Below are 12,234 nucleotides of genomic sequence, written 5' to 3'. Positions count from 1 at the left end.
ACAAATATTAGCGCGCCACGACGTTTGAGTTCAGTTACTACATCGACTCTTAGCTGTCGCATAAAGTAACTTCTCTCTCATCCGAAGATAAAATTGTAGACACTTTCTTTTAATATATTCCTCTAAAATTCCTCTCCGTCAGTAAAATGGTGAGTACAGTTTATCACAGAAATGTTGAAAGTAGTCTATTGATTTCTTTATGTGGTCTGTGCATCTCTCATTCTACTGATGGTGGTGCTATAGCTTACTCATCCATTCCATCAATGTAACTTTGCATAGCCTAGCGTGTTGTTGCATAATATGTATATGGCTTCATTCATATTGTGGCTGGAATTGCATTTTATCGCTTAAATCAGTGGTCACTGATTTATTTGACTAGACGAATATGATAGATAGGCTATGCTTCAAACTGTCGAGGAAATACCCTATTCCCTATGGAACCCTATTTTAAATTTTAGGCTTATTACGAAGTTATATAGTGAAGGTGTATCTTATATAGTAAAGGTGTATCCTCATGTCGACTCAATAAAATAAAAAAACATTACATTGTCGCTTTGCTGGAAAATGAAAGCTCATGTGATTGAGGTGAATTGATGCCCGTAACCATTGACGGCAGGCTACGGATGGAGGACGAGAAAGAAACTTTGGTTCCAATGAACCCCAATTATCTTATACTTAATTGTCATTTGAATATAATTTGCTATCATAAAATAGTGGCAAGTTCAAGTTTGACTTCCGAATATCTCAATTTGCGTTAAACGAACCTGAGATAGAAATTAGAACATTTCAGATCTCTTCGAATCGCAACCTCTTCTGCCTTGATGGAATTCGGCGTTGTAATGGTCGTGTGACGCGCCCACCTTGAAAAGTCTTACGCTCAGAAGAGATTTATTCTAATAGTTAGCATTTTCACCCGTGTTGCCTGTTTAATAGCTAGTAAGAATAATGTAGCCTATTAATGAGTCTATAATATGCGTTATATAAGCGACTCTTATCTTTGGTGCCTTCTGTTGGCATCTCCATCAAATGTATTATGCATAGCGCGGGAATTAGTTTGTTTGGGGGTGGGGGGTATATTGGTCAGCTAATACAGGACTAGTAAAGGTCCAGTGCACTACTTTTGTGAAATGTTTTAAACTAAATGTATTTGAGTGTTTACCAGCATTGGTAACTTGAGTCTGATAATTATCTGTACAAAACAGTTCATCTGATAATACTTGTGTAATATAAAAATACTTGCTTGATATATGTTTTCCAGTTTTTTGAAATACTTTGCAAGTCCAACTTACTTCTATTTGAAAACTGAAATGGTCTATTCATTCCTTTTTATTAGACGCTCATACCCAGAGCAACTCAGTAGTGAGTGCATACATTTTCATACTGGTCCCCCATGTGAATTGAATCGACAACCCTAGCATTACAAGTGCCATGCTCTACCAACTGAGCCACATCATCACATGACATCATCACATCATCACAAACCACTTGATGTCTCAATGTACTCAATTACTGTATTTAGCAATGTTTTTCTTCATGGACATGGAAAGTCTACAGGTACAAACATACAGTGCATTCGGAAAGTATTCAGACCTCTTGACTTTTTCCACATTTGTGCCTTATTCTATAATTGATTAAATTATTTTTTGTTTGAAATGTTTGAAAATAAAAAAAAATGAAACCTGTAAATATCACATTTACTTAAGTATTCAGACCCTTTAATCAGTACTTTGTTGATACACCTTTGGCAGTGATTACAGCCTCGAGTCTCCTTGGGTATGATGCTACAAGCTTGGCACACGGTATTTGGGGAGTTTCTCCCATTCTTCTCTGCAGATCCACTCAAGCTCTGTCAGGTTGGATGAGGAGCGTCGCTGCACAGCTATTTTCAGGTCTATCCAGAGATGTTTGATCGGGTTCAAGTTCGGGCTCTGGCTGGGCCACTCATGGGCATTCAGAGACTTGTCCTAAAGCTACAAAGCATTGTCTTTGCTTTATGCTTCGCCCCAGTTTGAGGTCCTGAGCGCTCTGGAGCAGGTTTTCATGAAGGATCTCTCTGTACTTTGCGCCGTTCATCTTTCTCTTGATCCTGACTAGTCTCACTGTCCCTGCCGCTGAAAAACATCCCCACAGTATGATGCTGTCACCACCATGCTTGTAGGGATGGTGCCAAGTTTCCTCCAGACATGACGCTTGGCATTCAGGCCAAAGAGTTCAATCTTGGTTTCATCAGACCAGCGAATCTTGTTTCTCATGGTCTGAGAGTCCTTTAGGTGCCTTTTGGCAAACTCCAAGATCTAGGAAGAGTCTTGATGGTTCCAAAATTCTTTCATTTAAGAATGATGGAGGCTACTGTGTTCTTGGGGACCTTCAATACTGAATAAATGTTTTGGTACCCTTCTCCAGATTGGTGCCTCGTCATAATCCTGTCTCTGAGCTCTATGAACAATTCCTTTGACCTCATGTCCTGTTTTTTTCTCTGATTTTCTACCTTATATATATAAATCATGTCCAATCAATCACAGGTGGACTCCAATAAAGTTGATGATCAATGGAAACAGGATGCACTTGAGCTCAATTTCGAGTGTCATAGCATAGGGTCTTATGTACTTATGCAAATAAGGTATTACTGTTTTTATTTGTAATACATTTGCAAACATGTCTCTAAACCTGGTTTCACTTTGTCATTATGGGGTATTGTGTGTAGATTGATGATGATTTAATCAATTTTAGAATAAGGTTGAAACGTAACAAAATGTGGAAAAAAGGAAGGGGACTGAATACTTTCTGAATGCACTGTAGATGACCAGCCTGTAATACAGTAATGTACATTTATTGTGGAACAGTTTCATCCATATTGAAGTTCCAATGGCCATTTCAGATGATCTAACTCTTTCTTTTTGGAGGAAAGTATATACACTATAATATTCATAGGAAAAAAACAGACTCAGGTGAACCGCGTTCATTGATTAACACTGAAAGCTGGCGGGGAGCTGCGTCATCCTTAATCTCTGCTGGTGCATATGGTCTCCAGGATGAGACCTGACAGGGGGAAGGAAAAGATCTTTGTCTGAAGTGGTCTTATGCAGATGGATCTGTGTTTAAACCATTGTAGCCAGCTGCACCCTTGTCTTTCCATGTTCATGTTTAGTTTAGCCTTCCTGGCACCTGCTTTCCAACCAGAGACAAGCACATTTGATATAACAGTCACCGGTTTAAGTGTTATCGCTGCACATAAAGGCTACTAATCCTATGATGGCATTACTGTTAAGTCTATGCACGGTAGAATCTGTATAGTCTTCCATTTTGCAACATGAGATGTCAATGATTTGCCCTAAAGAGGGTTGGTGCCCTGAGGGTTGTTGAAAATATGGCGCTATAGCTCTTGAGCATCACTGGGCAAGTGTACCTCATAGACAAATCTAAATCGTTATTTTTTAATGGAAAGTGCACAAACCACCCCCTCCTGTGCAAAACCTCAAACAGTTTCCTGCTAGGGCCAAGTTGCTTAGCAACGGAAATATGCAAGCAAATTCCTTGGTAACAGCAGGGTGAAGCTGTGGCGAAGAAGGGAGGGGGGAAGGGGAGGAGAGAGAGGGCGGAGGTGGGGGGATGGTTGCGTCATTCGTCCTGGTCATGCTGCAGCTTTTGGTCCTCTTGCTCTCACGCTCTCTCTCTATCTCTCTCTCTCACCTCCTGCAGACTGCAGTTCATGGCGGTCCCTCTTCATGGCATAATTCCCACTTTTTCCAAATTAATTTGTGCTCTCAGAACAGAGGGGATGATTGTGTGGAATAGCTGCAGTGCTGCAGTGTGGAGGAAAATGCAGCCTAACTGTATTTCATCCCAGCCCTCTGCAAATCAAATAAAATGTTATTTTTCACATGCGCTGAATACAACTGGTGTAGCCATTACCATGAAAGAATTGCTTACGACCCCTTCCCAATGATGCAGAGTTTAACAATAATAATAGTAACAGAAGAGTAATAAAATGAAATGCAAAAGAATGGAGCTACTATATACAGGGAGTACCAGTACCTGATCAATGTGCAGAGGTACGAGATATTGGAGGTAGATACTGTGTGTACATTTTTTTTATTTTTATTTATTTAACCTTATTTAACTAGGCAAGTCAGTTAAGAACAAATTATTTTTTACAATGACGGCCTACCAAAAGACAAAAGGCTTCCTGCAGGGACGAGGGACTGGGATTAAAGATACAAATAAATACAATATATTCTGTTCTGACCTTTATTTCCTTTGTTTTGTATTTATTTAGTATGGTCAGGGCGTGAGTTGGGTGGGCAGTCTATGTTTGTTTTTCTATGTTTTGGGGTATTTCTATGTTTCGGCCTAGTATGGTTCTCAATCAGAGGCAGGTGTCATTAGTTGTCTCTGATTGAGAATCATACTTAGGTAGCCTGGGTTTCACTGTGTGTTTGTGGGTGATTGTTCCTGTCTCTGTGTTTGCACCAGATAGGACTGTTTTGGGTTTTCACGTTTCTTGTTTTTGTAGTGTTCGTATTTATCCTTTTTGTCATTAAACATGAATCAACATAATCACGCTGCTTTTTGGTCCGCCTCTACTTCTCAACAAGAGAACCCTTACAATATAAATATAGGACAAAACACACATCACATCAAGAGAGACAACACAACACTACATAAAGAGAGACCTAAGACAAAATCATAGCAAGGCAGTAACACATGACAACACAGCATGGTAGTAACACAACATAACAACAACATGGTAGCAACACAACGTGGTAGCAGCACAAAACATGGTACAATCATTATTGGGCACAGACAACAGCACAAAGGGCAAGAAGGTAGAGACAACAATGCATCACACAAAGCAGCCCCAACTGTCAGTAAGATTGTCCATGATTGAGTCTTTGAATGAAGAGATTGAGATAAAACTGTCCAGTTTGAGTATTTGTTGCGGCTCGTTCCAGTCGCTAGCTGCAGCGAACTGAAAAATGAGCGACCAGGGATGTGTGTGCTTTGGGGACCTTTAACAGAATGTGACTGGCAGAACGGGTGTTGTATGTGGAGGATGAGGGCTGCAGTAGATATCTCAGATAGGGGGGAGTGAGGCCTAAGAGGGTTTAATAAATAAGTATACAGAGATGACCAGTTTACAGAGGAGTATAGAGTGCAGTGATGTATCCTATAAGGAGCATTGGTGGCAAATCTGATGGCCGAATGGTAAAGAACATCTAGCCGCTCGAGAGCACTCTTAACTGCTGATCTATAAATGATGTCTCCGTAATCTAGCATGGGTAGGATGGTAATCTGAATCAGGGTTAGTTTGGCAGCTGGGGGGAAAGAGGAGCGATTATGATAGAGGAAACCAAGTCTAGATTTAACTTCAGCCTGCAGCTTTGATATGTGCTGATAGAAGGGCAGTGCACTATCTAGCCATACTTCCAAGTACTTGTATGAGGTGACCACCTCAAGCTCTAAACCCTCAGAGGTAGTAATAACACCTGTGGGAAGAGGGGCATTCTTCCTACCAAACCACATGACCTTTGTTTTGGAGGTGTTCAGAACAAGGTTTAGGGTAGAGAAAGCTTATTGGACACTAAGAAAGCTTTGTTGTAAATCTAGGGAGGGGCCAGCTGAGCATAAGACTGTATCATCTACATATACATGGATGAGAGAGCTTCCTACTGCCTGAGCTATGTTGTTGATGTAAATTGAGAAGAGCGTGGGGCCTAGGAACGAGCCTTGGTGTACTCCCTTGGTGACAGGCAGTGGCTGAGACAGCAGATTTTTTGACTTTATACACTGCAATCTTTGAGAGAAGTAGTTAGCAAACCAGACCAAAGACCCCTCAGAGACACTAATACTCCTTACCCGGCCCACAAGAATGGAATGGTCTACCGTATCAAAAGCTTTGGACAAGTCAATGAAAATAGCAGCACAATATTGCTTAGAATCAAGGGCAATGGTGACATCATTGAGGACCTTTAAGGTTGCAGTGACACATCTTTTATCTGACTGTAAACCAGATTGCATACCTGAGAGAATACTATAGACATCAAGAAAGCCAGTCAGTTGATTATTGACAAGTTTTTACAACACTTTTGATAAACAGGGGAAAATAGTAATAGGCCTATAAAACTTAGGATCAGCTAGATCTCCCCTTGAAATAAAGGAGGAACCGTGGCTGCCTTCCAAGCAATGGTAACCTCCCCAGAAAGAAGAGACAGGTTAAAAAGGTTGGAGATAGGCTTGGCGATGATAGGGGCAGCATCCATCTGACCCAGATGTTTTTTTGTGGGTCAAGTTTAAGGAGCTCCTTTAGCACCTCGGACTCAGTGACTGCCTGCAGGGAGAAACTTTGTAGCAGGACAGGGGGAAAAGAGGGAGAAGCATCGAGGATAGTCACATTAGAAGGGGTGGGAGATGAGGAAATGTTGGACGGGCAACGAGGCATGGCTGAGTCAATAGGAATCCTGACTTAATGAACTGGATTTTAAAGAGCTCAGCCATGTGCTTCTTGTCAGTAACAACCACATCATCAACATTAAAGGACATGGGCAGCTGTGAGGAGGAGGTTTATTCTCCAGGTCTTTAACTGTTTTCCAGAATTTCTTGGGGTTAGACCCATAGAGAGAGAACTGCTCCTTAAAGTAACTAACTTTGGCCTTCCAGATAGCCTGAGTGCACTTATTTCTCATTTGCCTGAATGATAGCCAGTCAGCCTGAGTATGCGTGTGCCGAGCCTTTCACCAATTGCAATTCTTAAGGTGGAGTAACTCTGCAAGATCACAGTCGAACCAGGGGCTGAACCTGTTTTTAATTCTCATTTTCTTTATGGGGGTGTGTTTGTTAACAATACCACTGAAAATATCAAAAAAGAAGGTCCAAGCGTCTTCGGCAGAGGGGATCAAGCTGATTCTATACCATTAAAGTTTTTTAGCAAGCATCTACCCTACACGAAGGCAGGGTAAAGTGACAAATCATCAGGATAGATAATAATGCGAGTAAAATAAAGGACAGAGTAGCAGCAGCAAATGATGAGTGTAAAAGTGTGTGTCAGTATGCATGTGTGTGTATGTATGCATATGTAGTGTATATAGTCTAGTGAGTATGTGTAGGGTCAGTGCAGATAGTTTGGGCAACCATAAATGTACTATTTAGCAGTCTGGCTATTTAGCAGTCTTATGGCTTGGGCAGTAGAAGCTGTCTCGGAGCCTGTTGGTCCATGAGCCGATTTTTAATTTGTGAATTTTTAACCTTTATTTAACTAGGCAAGCCAGTTAAGAACCAATTCTTATTTACAATGATGTCCTAGGAACAGTGGGTTAACTGCCTTATTCAGGGGCAGAACAACAGATATTTACCTTGTCAGCTCATGGATTTGATCTAGCAATATTTTGGTTACTGGCCCAATGCTCTAACCACTCTAGGCTACCTGCCGCCGCGATGCCCGGGTAGTGTTTGCTGGACAGTAGCAGAATGAACAGTCTAGGGTGGCTGGAGTTTACGCACATTTTTGGGCCTTCATCTGACACTGCATGACATAGAGATCCCGGATGGCAGGGAGCTCGGCCCCAATGATGTACTGGGCTGTCCGCACCACCCTCTGTAGCGCTTTGCGGTCGAGGGCGGTGCATTTGCCATACCAAGTGGGGATGCAGCCAGTCAAGTTGCTCTCGATGGTGCAGCTGTAGAACTTGACAAATATGTTCAGCCTCCTGAGGGGGAAGAAGCTCTACCATGCACTCTTCAAGACTGTGCGGGTGTGTGTGGACCATGTTAAGTCCTTAGTGATGTGCATTCAATCATGGGGAAATATGTAGCACTATACAGTTTGCCCTTCAGATGAAAAGAGTGCAAGAATCTGATTTGCATTGGATTAGATATAATGGAGACCGGATAATGTGTGCCCTCTTTCCATTGGCTCTCCTCTCATAAATGCAGATGCCAATGCTTTGGTGACATCGTTGACATTTACCTTGATTATGTACAGTGTGATCCAATTAAATTGCGCTCTCTTCTCTTTCTCAAGCGTGAGTGTATCTCCATCCATGTGGGTCAGGCTGGTGTCCAGATTGGCAATGCCTGCTGGGAGCTCTATTGTCTGGAGCACGGGATCCAGCCAGATGGTCAGATGCCCAGTGACAAGACCATCGGAGGAGGAGATGACTCCTTCAACACCTTCTTCAGTGAGACTGGAGCTGGCAAGCATGTCCCCAGGGCTGTGTTTGTGGATCTGGAGCCCACTGTCATTGGTACGATCTCTCTGTCTTGAAACAATGATGATGAAACAATGATGATGACACTATGGTATCCCCTTAGTCTTGAGCCCTCAGCTTACAGGTCTTTCTTTTTCCAGATGAGGTGCGAACTGGAACTTACCGCCAACTCTTCCATCCTGAGCAGCTGATCACTGGGAAGGAAGATGCAGCGAACAACTACGCCCGTGGGCATTACACCATCGGCAAAGAGATCATAGACTTGGTTTTGGACAGGACTCGCAAACTGGTGAGAACTTACATATGATGTTGTATTAACATACACTCTGCCCACATCTCTGAAAATCCTGCACCTTTATCCCTCCATAATGATCTGAAACACCTCTCCTCCTCTCCAGGCTGACCAGTGCACTGGCCTTCAGGGCTTCCTGGTCTTCCACAGCTTTGGAGGTGGCACCGGTTCTGGTTTCACCTCCCTGTTGATGGAACGCCTGTCTGTTGACTATGGCAAGAAGTCCAAGCTTGAGTTCTCAATCTACCCAGCTCCCCAGGTGTCCACAGCTGTTGTTGAGCCCTACAACGCCATCCTGACCACCCACACCACCCTGGAACATTCAGACTGTGCTTTCATGGTCGACAATGAGGCTATCTATGACATCTGCCGTAGGAACCTCGATATCGAGCGTCCCACCTACACTAATCTTAACAGGTTAATCAGCCAGATTGTGTCCTCCATCACTGCTTCCCTCCGATTTGATGGTGCCCTCAATGTTGATCTGACAGAGTTCCAGACTAACTTGGTGCCCTATCCCCGTATCCACTTCCCTCTGGCCACCTATGCCCCAGTGATCTCAGCAGAGAGGGCTTACCATGAGCAGCTCTCTGTGTCTGAGATCACCAATGCTTGCTTTGAGCCATGTAATCAGATGGTAAAATGTGACCCACGTCACGGCAAGTACATGGCCTGCTGTCTGCTGTACCGTGGCGACGTTGTTCCCAAAGACGTTAACGCTGCCATTGCCACCATCAAAACAAAACGCTCCATCCAGTTTGTAGACTGGTGCCCAACTGGTTTCAAGGTTGGTATCAACTACCAGCCCCCAACTGTGGTACCTGGTGGAGATCTGGCCAAGGTCCAGAGGGCAGTGTGCATGCTTAGCAACACCACTGCTATTGCAGAGGCCTGGGCCCGCCTTGACCACAAGTTTGACCTGATGTATGCCAAGCGTGCTTTCGTGCATTGGTACGTAGGTGAGGGTATGGAGGAGGGAGAGTTCTCTGAGGCCAGGGAAGACATGGCTGCCCTGGAGAAAGATTATGAGGAAGTGGGTGTCGACTCCATTGAGGGAGAGGGAGAGGAGGAGGGAGAGGAGTATTAAAGTGAAGTGACTTGATTCACCCTAGTCATATCACTAGCATGCTTATCACTGGTCAGAAGTTTACATGGCTCAGCTTTCCTTATTAGCGTTGGAAATGGCTAGAAAACACTGTCACACATCATAGATATTCATGCATTCCATTGGCACCGAAAGCTGTTAATGAAATTTGCTGTGGTTGTGTTCAGGGAATGTCATTGTGTTGCAATGGTTTTACTTTTTACGGTTTTATGTTATTTTACACTGCAGCGGTCTGTCCTCTTTTGTCTGTTATATACAATAAATTACTGGAGGAGTTTTGCTTCTTGTCTTTCTTTCTTTCTTTCTTTCTTTCTTTCTTACCACAGTGTTTCTCAAGAAGGAATCATTTGATTGTTGAAGTGTAATAACAATGTAGGTAGTAGGTACATATTGTTAGTTCTACAACTAGCTGTTTGTGTAATTACACATTGATTACACATCTATATGTATATATTTAGCTGAACCTCACCCTAAAATTATTGTTTTATATCCGTGTACAAATCTTTCAAATTGCAAGAAGACATAACTATGTAACAATGTGTACCTAAAACACTGTAATTACATTAGGAAATGAACATGTAATTAACATAACACTTACTGAAAAGTGGTGCAACTTGCTTTCCAGAAGTGCTAATAGCCTATAATATAGCACAACCATCTGCATTCAAATATAGATGTTATTCTTCAGGCATATCTAACTGCAGCAACATTGTTATTTTCTGGCAGCTTTACAAAATATTTTATGCAGCATTCTGAGAAATGTCACCGGAATCAAAACAATCAAGATTGAAATGAACATTTTAAAGCAGTGCATTTATTTTTTCATTGACAACTGGTCTCCAGTGGCATAGCGCAAATTCGGGGCCCCCCGCAAGGTCCAAGCAATGGACTCATGGGGCGGAGAGAGAAAAATACAGTTTTATTGCTAATATCTTGCTATTTTACACATTTTGCCATGAGGCTGAGAGAACATGTTGCTGTTTTAAGCTCAGTGATTCTTGAATGACGGGACAATCTCAACTTTTTTTCCACAAATATTTGTCTTAATATTAACAAAATTTGAAATATATACAGTACCAGTCAAAAGTTTGGACACACCTACTCATTCCAGGGTTTTTCTTTATTTTTACTATTTTCTATATTGTTGAATAATAGTGAAGACATCAAAACGATGAAATAAAGTGTAAACAAATCTAAATATATGTTATGTTTGAGATTCTTCCAAGTATCCACCCTTCGCCTTGATGACTGAGGCTCCCGAGCGGCACAGCAGTCTAAGGCACTGCATCGCAGTGCTAGAGGTGTCCATACAGAACCTGGTTCGATCCCGGTATCACAATCAACTGTGATCGGGGGTCCCATAGCTATGCGCACAATTGGTCCAGCGTCGTCCAGGTTAGGTCAGGGTTTGGCCGGGGTTGGCCATCATTGTAAATAGGAATTTGTTCTAAACTGACCTGTCTAGTTAAATACAAAAAATGACAGCTTTGCACATGCTTGGCATTCTCTCAACCAGCTTCATGGGGTAGTCACCTGGAATGCATTTCAATTAACAGGTGTGTCTTGTTAAAAGTTCATTTGTAGAAGTTCTTTCTAATGCATTTGAGCCAATCAGTTGTGTTGTGACAAGGTAGGGATGGTATACAGAAGAATTTACCCTATTTGGTAAAAGACCAAGTCCATATTATGCCAAGAACAGCTCAAATAAGCAAAGAGAAATGACAGTCCATCATTACTTTAAGACATCTTTCTTCAAGTGCAGTTGCAAAAACCATCAAGCACTATGATGAAACTGGCTCTCATGAGGACAGCCACAGGAAAGGAAGACCCAGAGTTACCTCTGCTGCAGAGGATAAGTTCATTAGAGTTACCAGCCTCTTAAATTGCAGCCTAAATAAATGCTTCACAGAGGTCAAGTAACAGGCACCTCTCAACATCAACTTTTCAGAGGAGACTGCGTGAATCAGGCCTTCATGGTCAAATTTCTGCAAAGAAACCACTACTAAAGGACACCAATAATAAGAAGAGACTTGCTTTGGCAAAGAAACATGAGCAATGGACATTAGATCGGTGGAAATCTGGAATTAGGTTTTGTTGAGTCTAAATTTGAGATTTTTGGTTCCAACTGCTGTGTCTTTGTGAGACGCAGAGTAGGTGAACGGATGGTACCCGCCGTGAAGCATGGGGGAGGACGTGCGATGGTGCTTTGCTGGTGACACGGTCAGTAATTTATTTAGAATTCAAGGCACACCTAACCAGCATGGTTACGACAGCATTCTGCAACGATATGCCATCCCATCTGGTTTGCACTTAGTGGTACTATAATTAGTTTTAACAGGACAATGACCCAACACTCCTCCAGGCTGTGTAAGGGCTATTTGACCAAGAAGGAGAGGGCTGCATCAGATGATCTGGCCTCCACAATCACTCAACCTCAACCCAATTGAGATGGTTTGGGATGAGTTGGACCGCAGAGTGAAGGAAAAGCAGCCAACAAGTCCTCAGCATTTGTGAACTTCATTTACTGTCCACAAATGTTTAAAGGCCTTGATTGTTTAATTCTAACATTTTATTATTCAAATATGTAATACAAATCTCTATACTTATTTTTGTTTTGTTCTATAGCACTAATG

General features: G+C 42.3%; 1 protein-coding gene across 1 annotated transcript; it reads left to right on the top strand.

The window, feature by feature from the left end:
• Position 1: 1 nt before the first annotated feature.
• Positions 2–9,877, top strand: LOC110494204 (tubulin alpha chain). The gene is made up of 4 exons (XM_021569039.2): positions 2–149; positions 8,018–8,240; positions 8,345–8,493; positions 8,603–9,877. Exons 1-4 carry the CDS (start codon positions 147–149, stop codon positions 9,581–9,583), a joined length of 1,356 nt encoding a protein of 451 aa, XP_021424714.1. The 5' UTR covers positions 2–146; the 3' UTR covers positions 9,584–9,877.
• The last annotated feature ends 2,357 nt before the right edge of the window (positions 9,878–12,234 follow it).

Source organism: Oncorhynchus mykiss, chromosome 17 (genome assembly GCF_013265735.2).
Source record: "Oncorhynchus mykiss isolate Arlee chromosome 17, USDA_OmykA_1.1, whole genome shotgun sequence".
NCBI classification, from domain to species: domain Eukaryota; kingdom Metazoa; phylum Chordata; class Actinopteri; order Salmoniformes; family Salmonidae; genus Oncorhynchus; species Oncorhynchus mykiss.
Note: the sequence above shows the minus strand (reverse complement) of the source record. Positions and strands in the feature narration are given on the sequence as shown.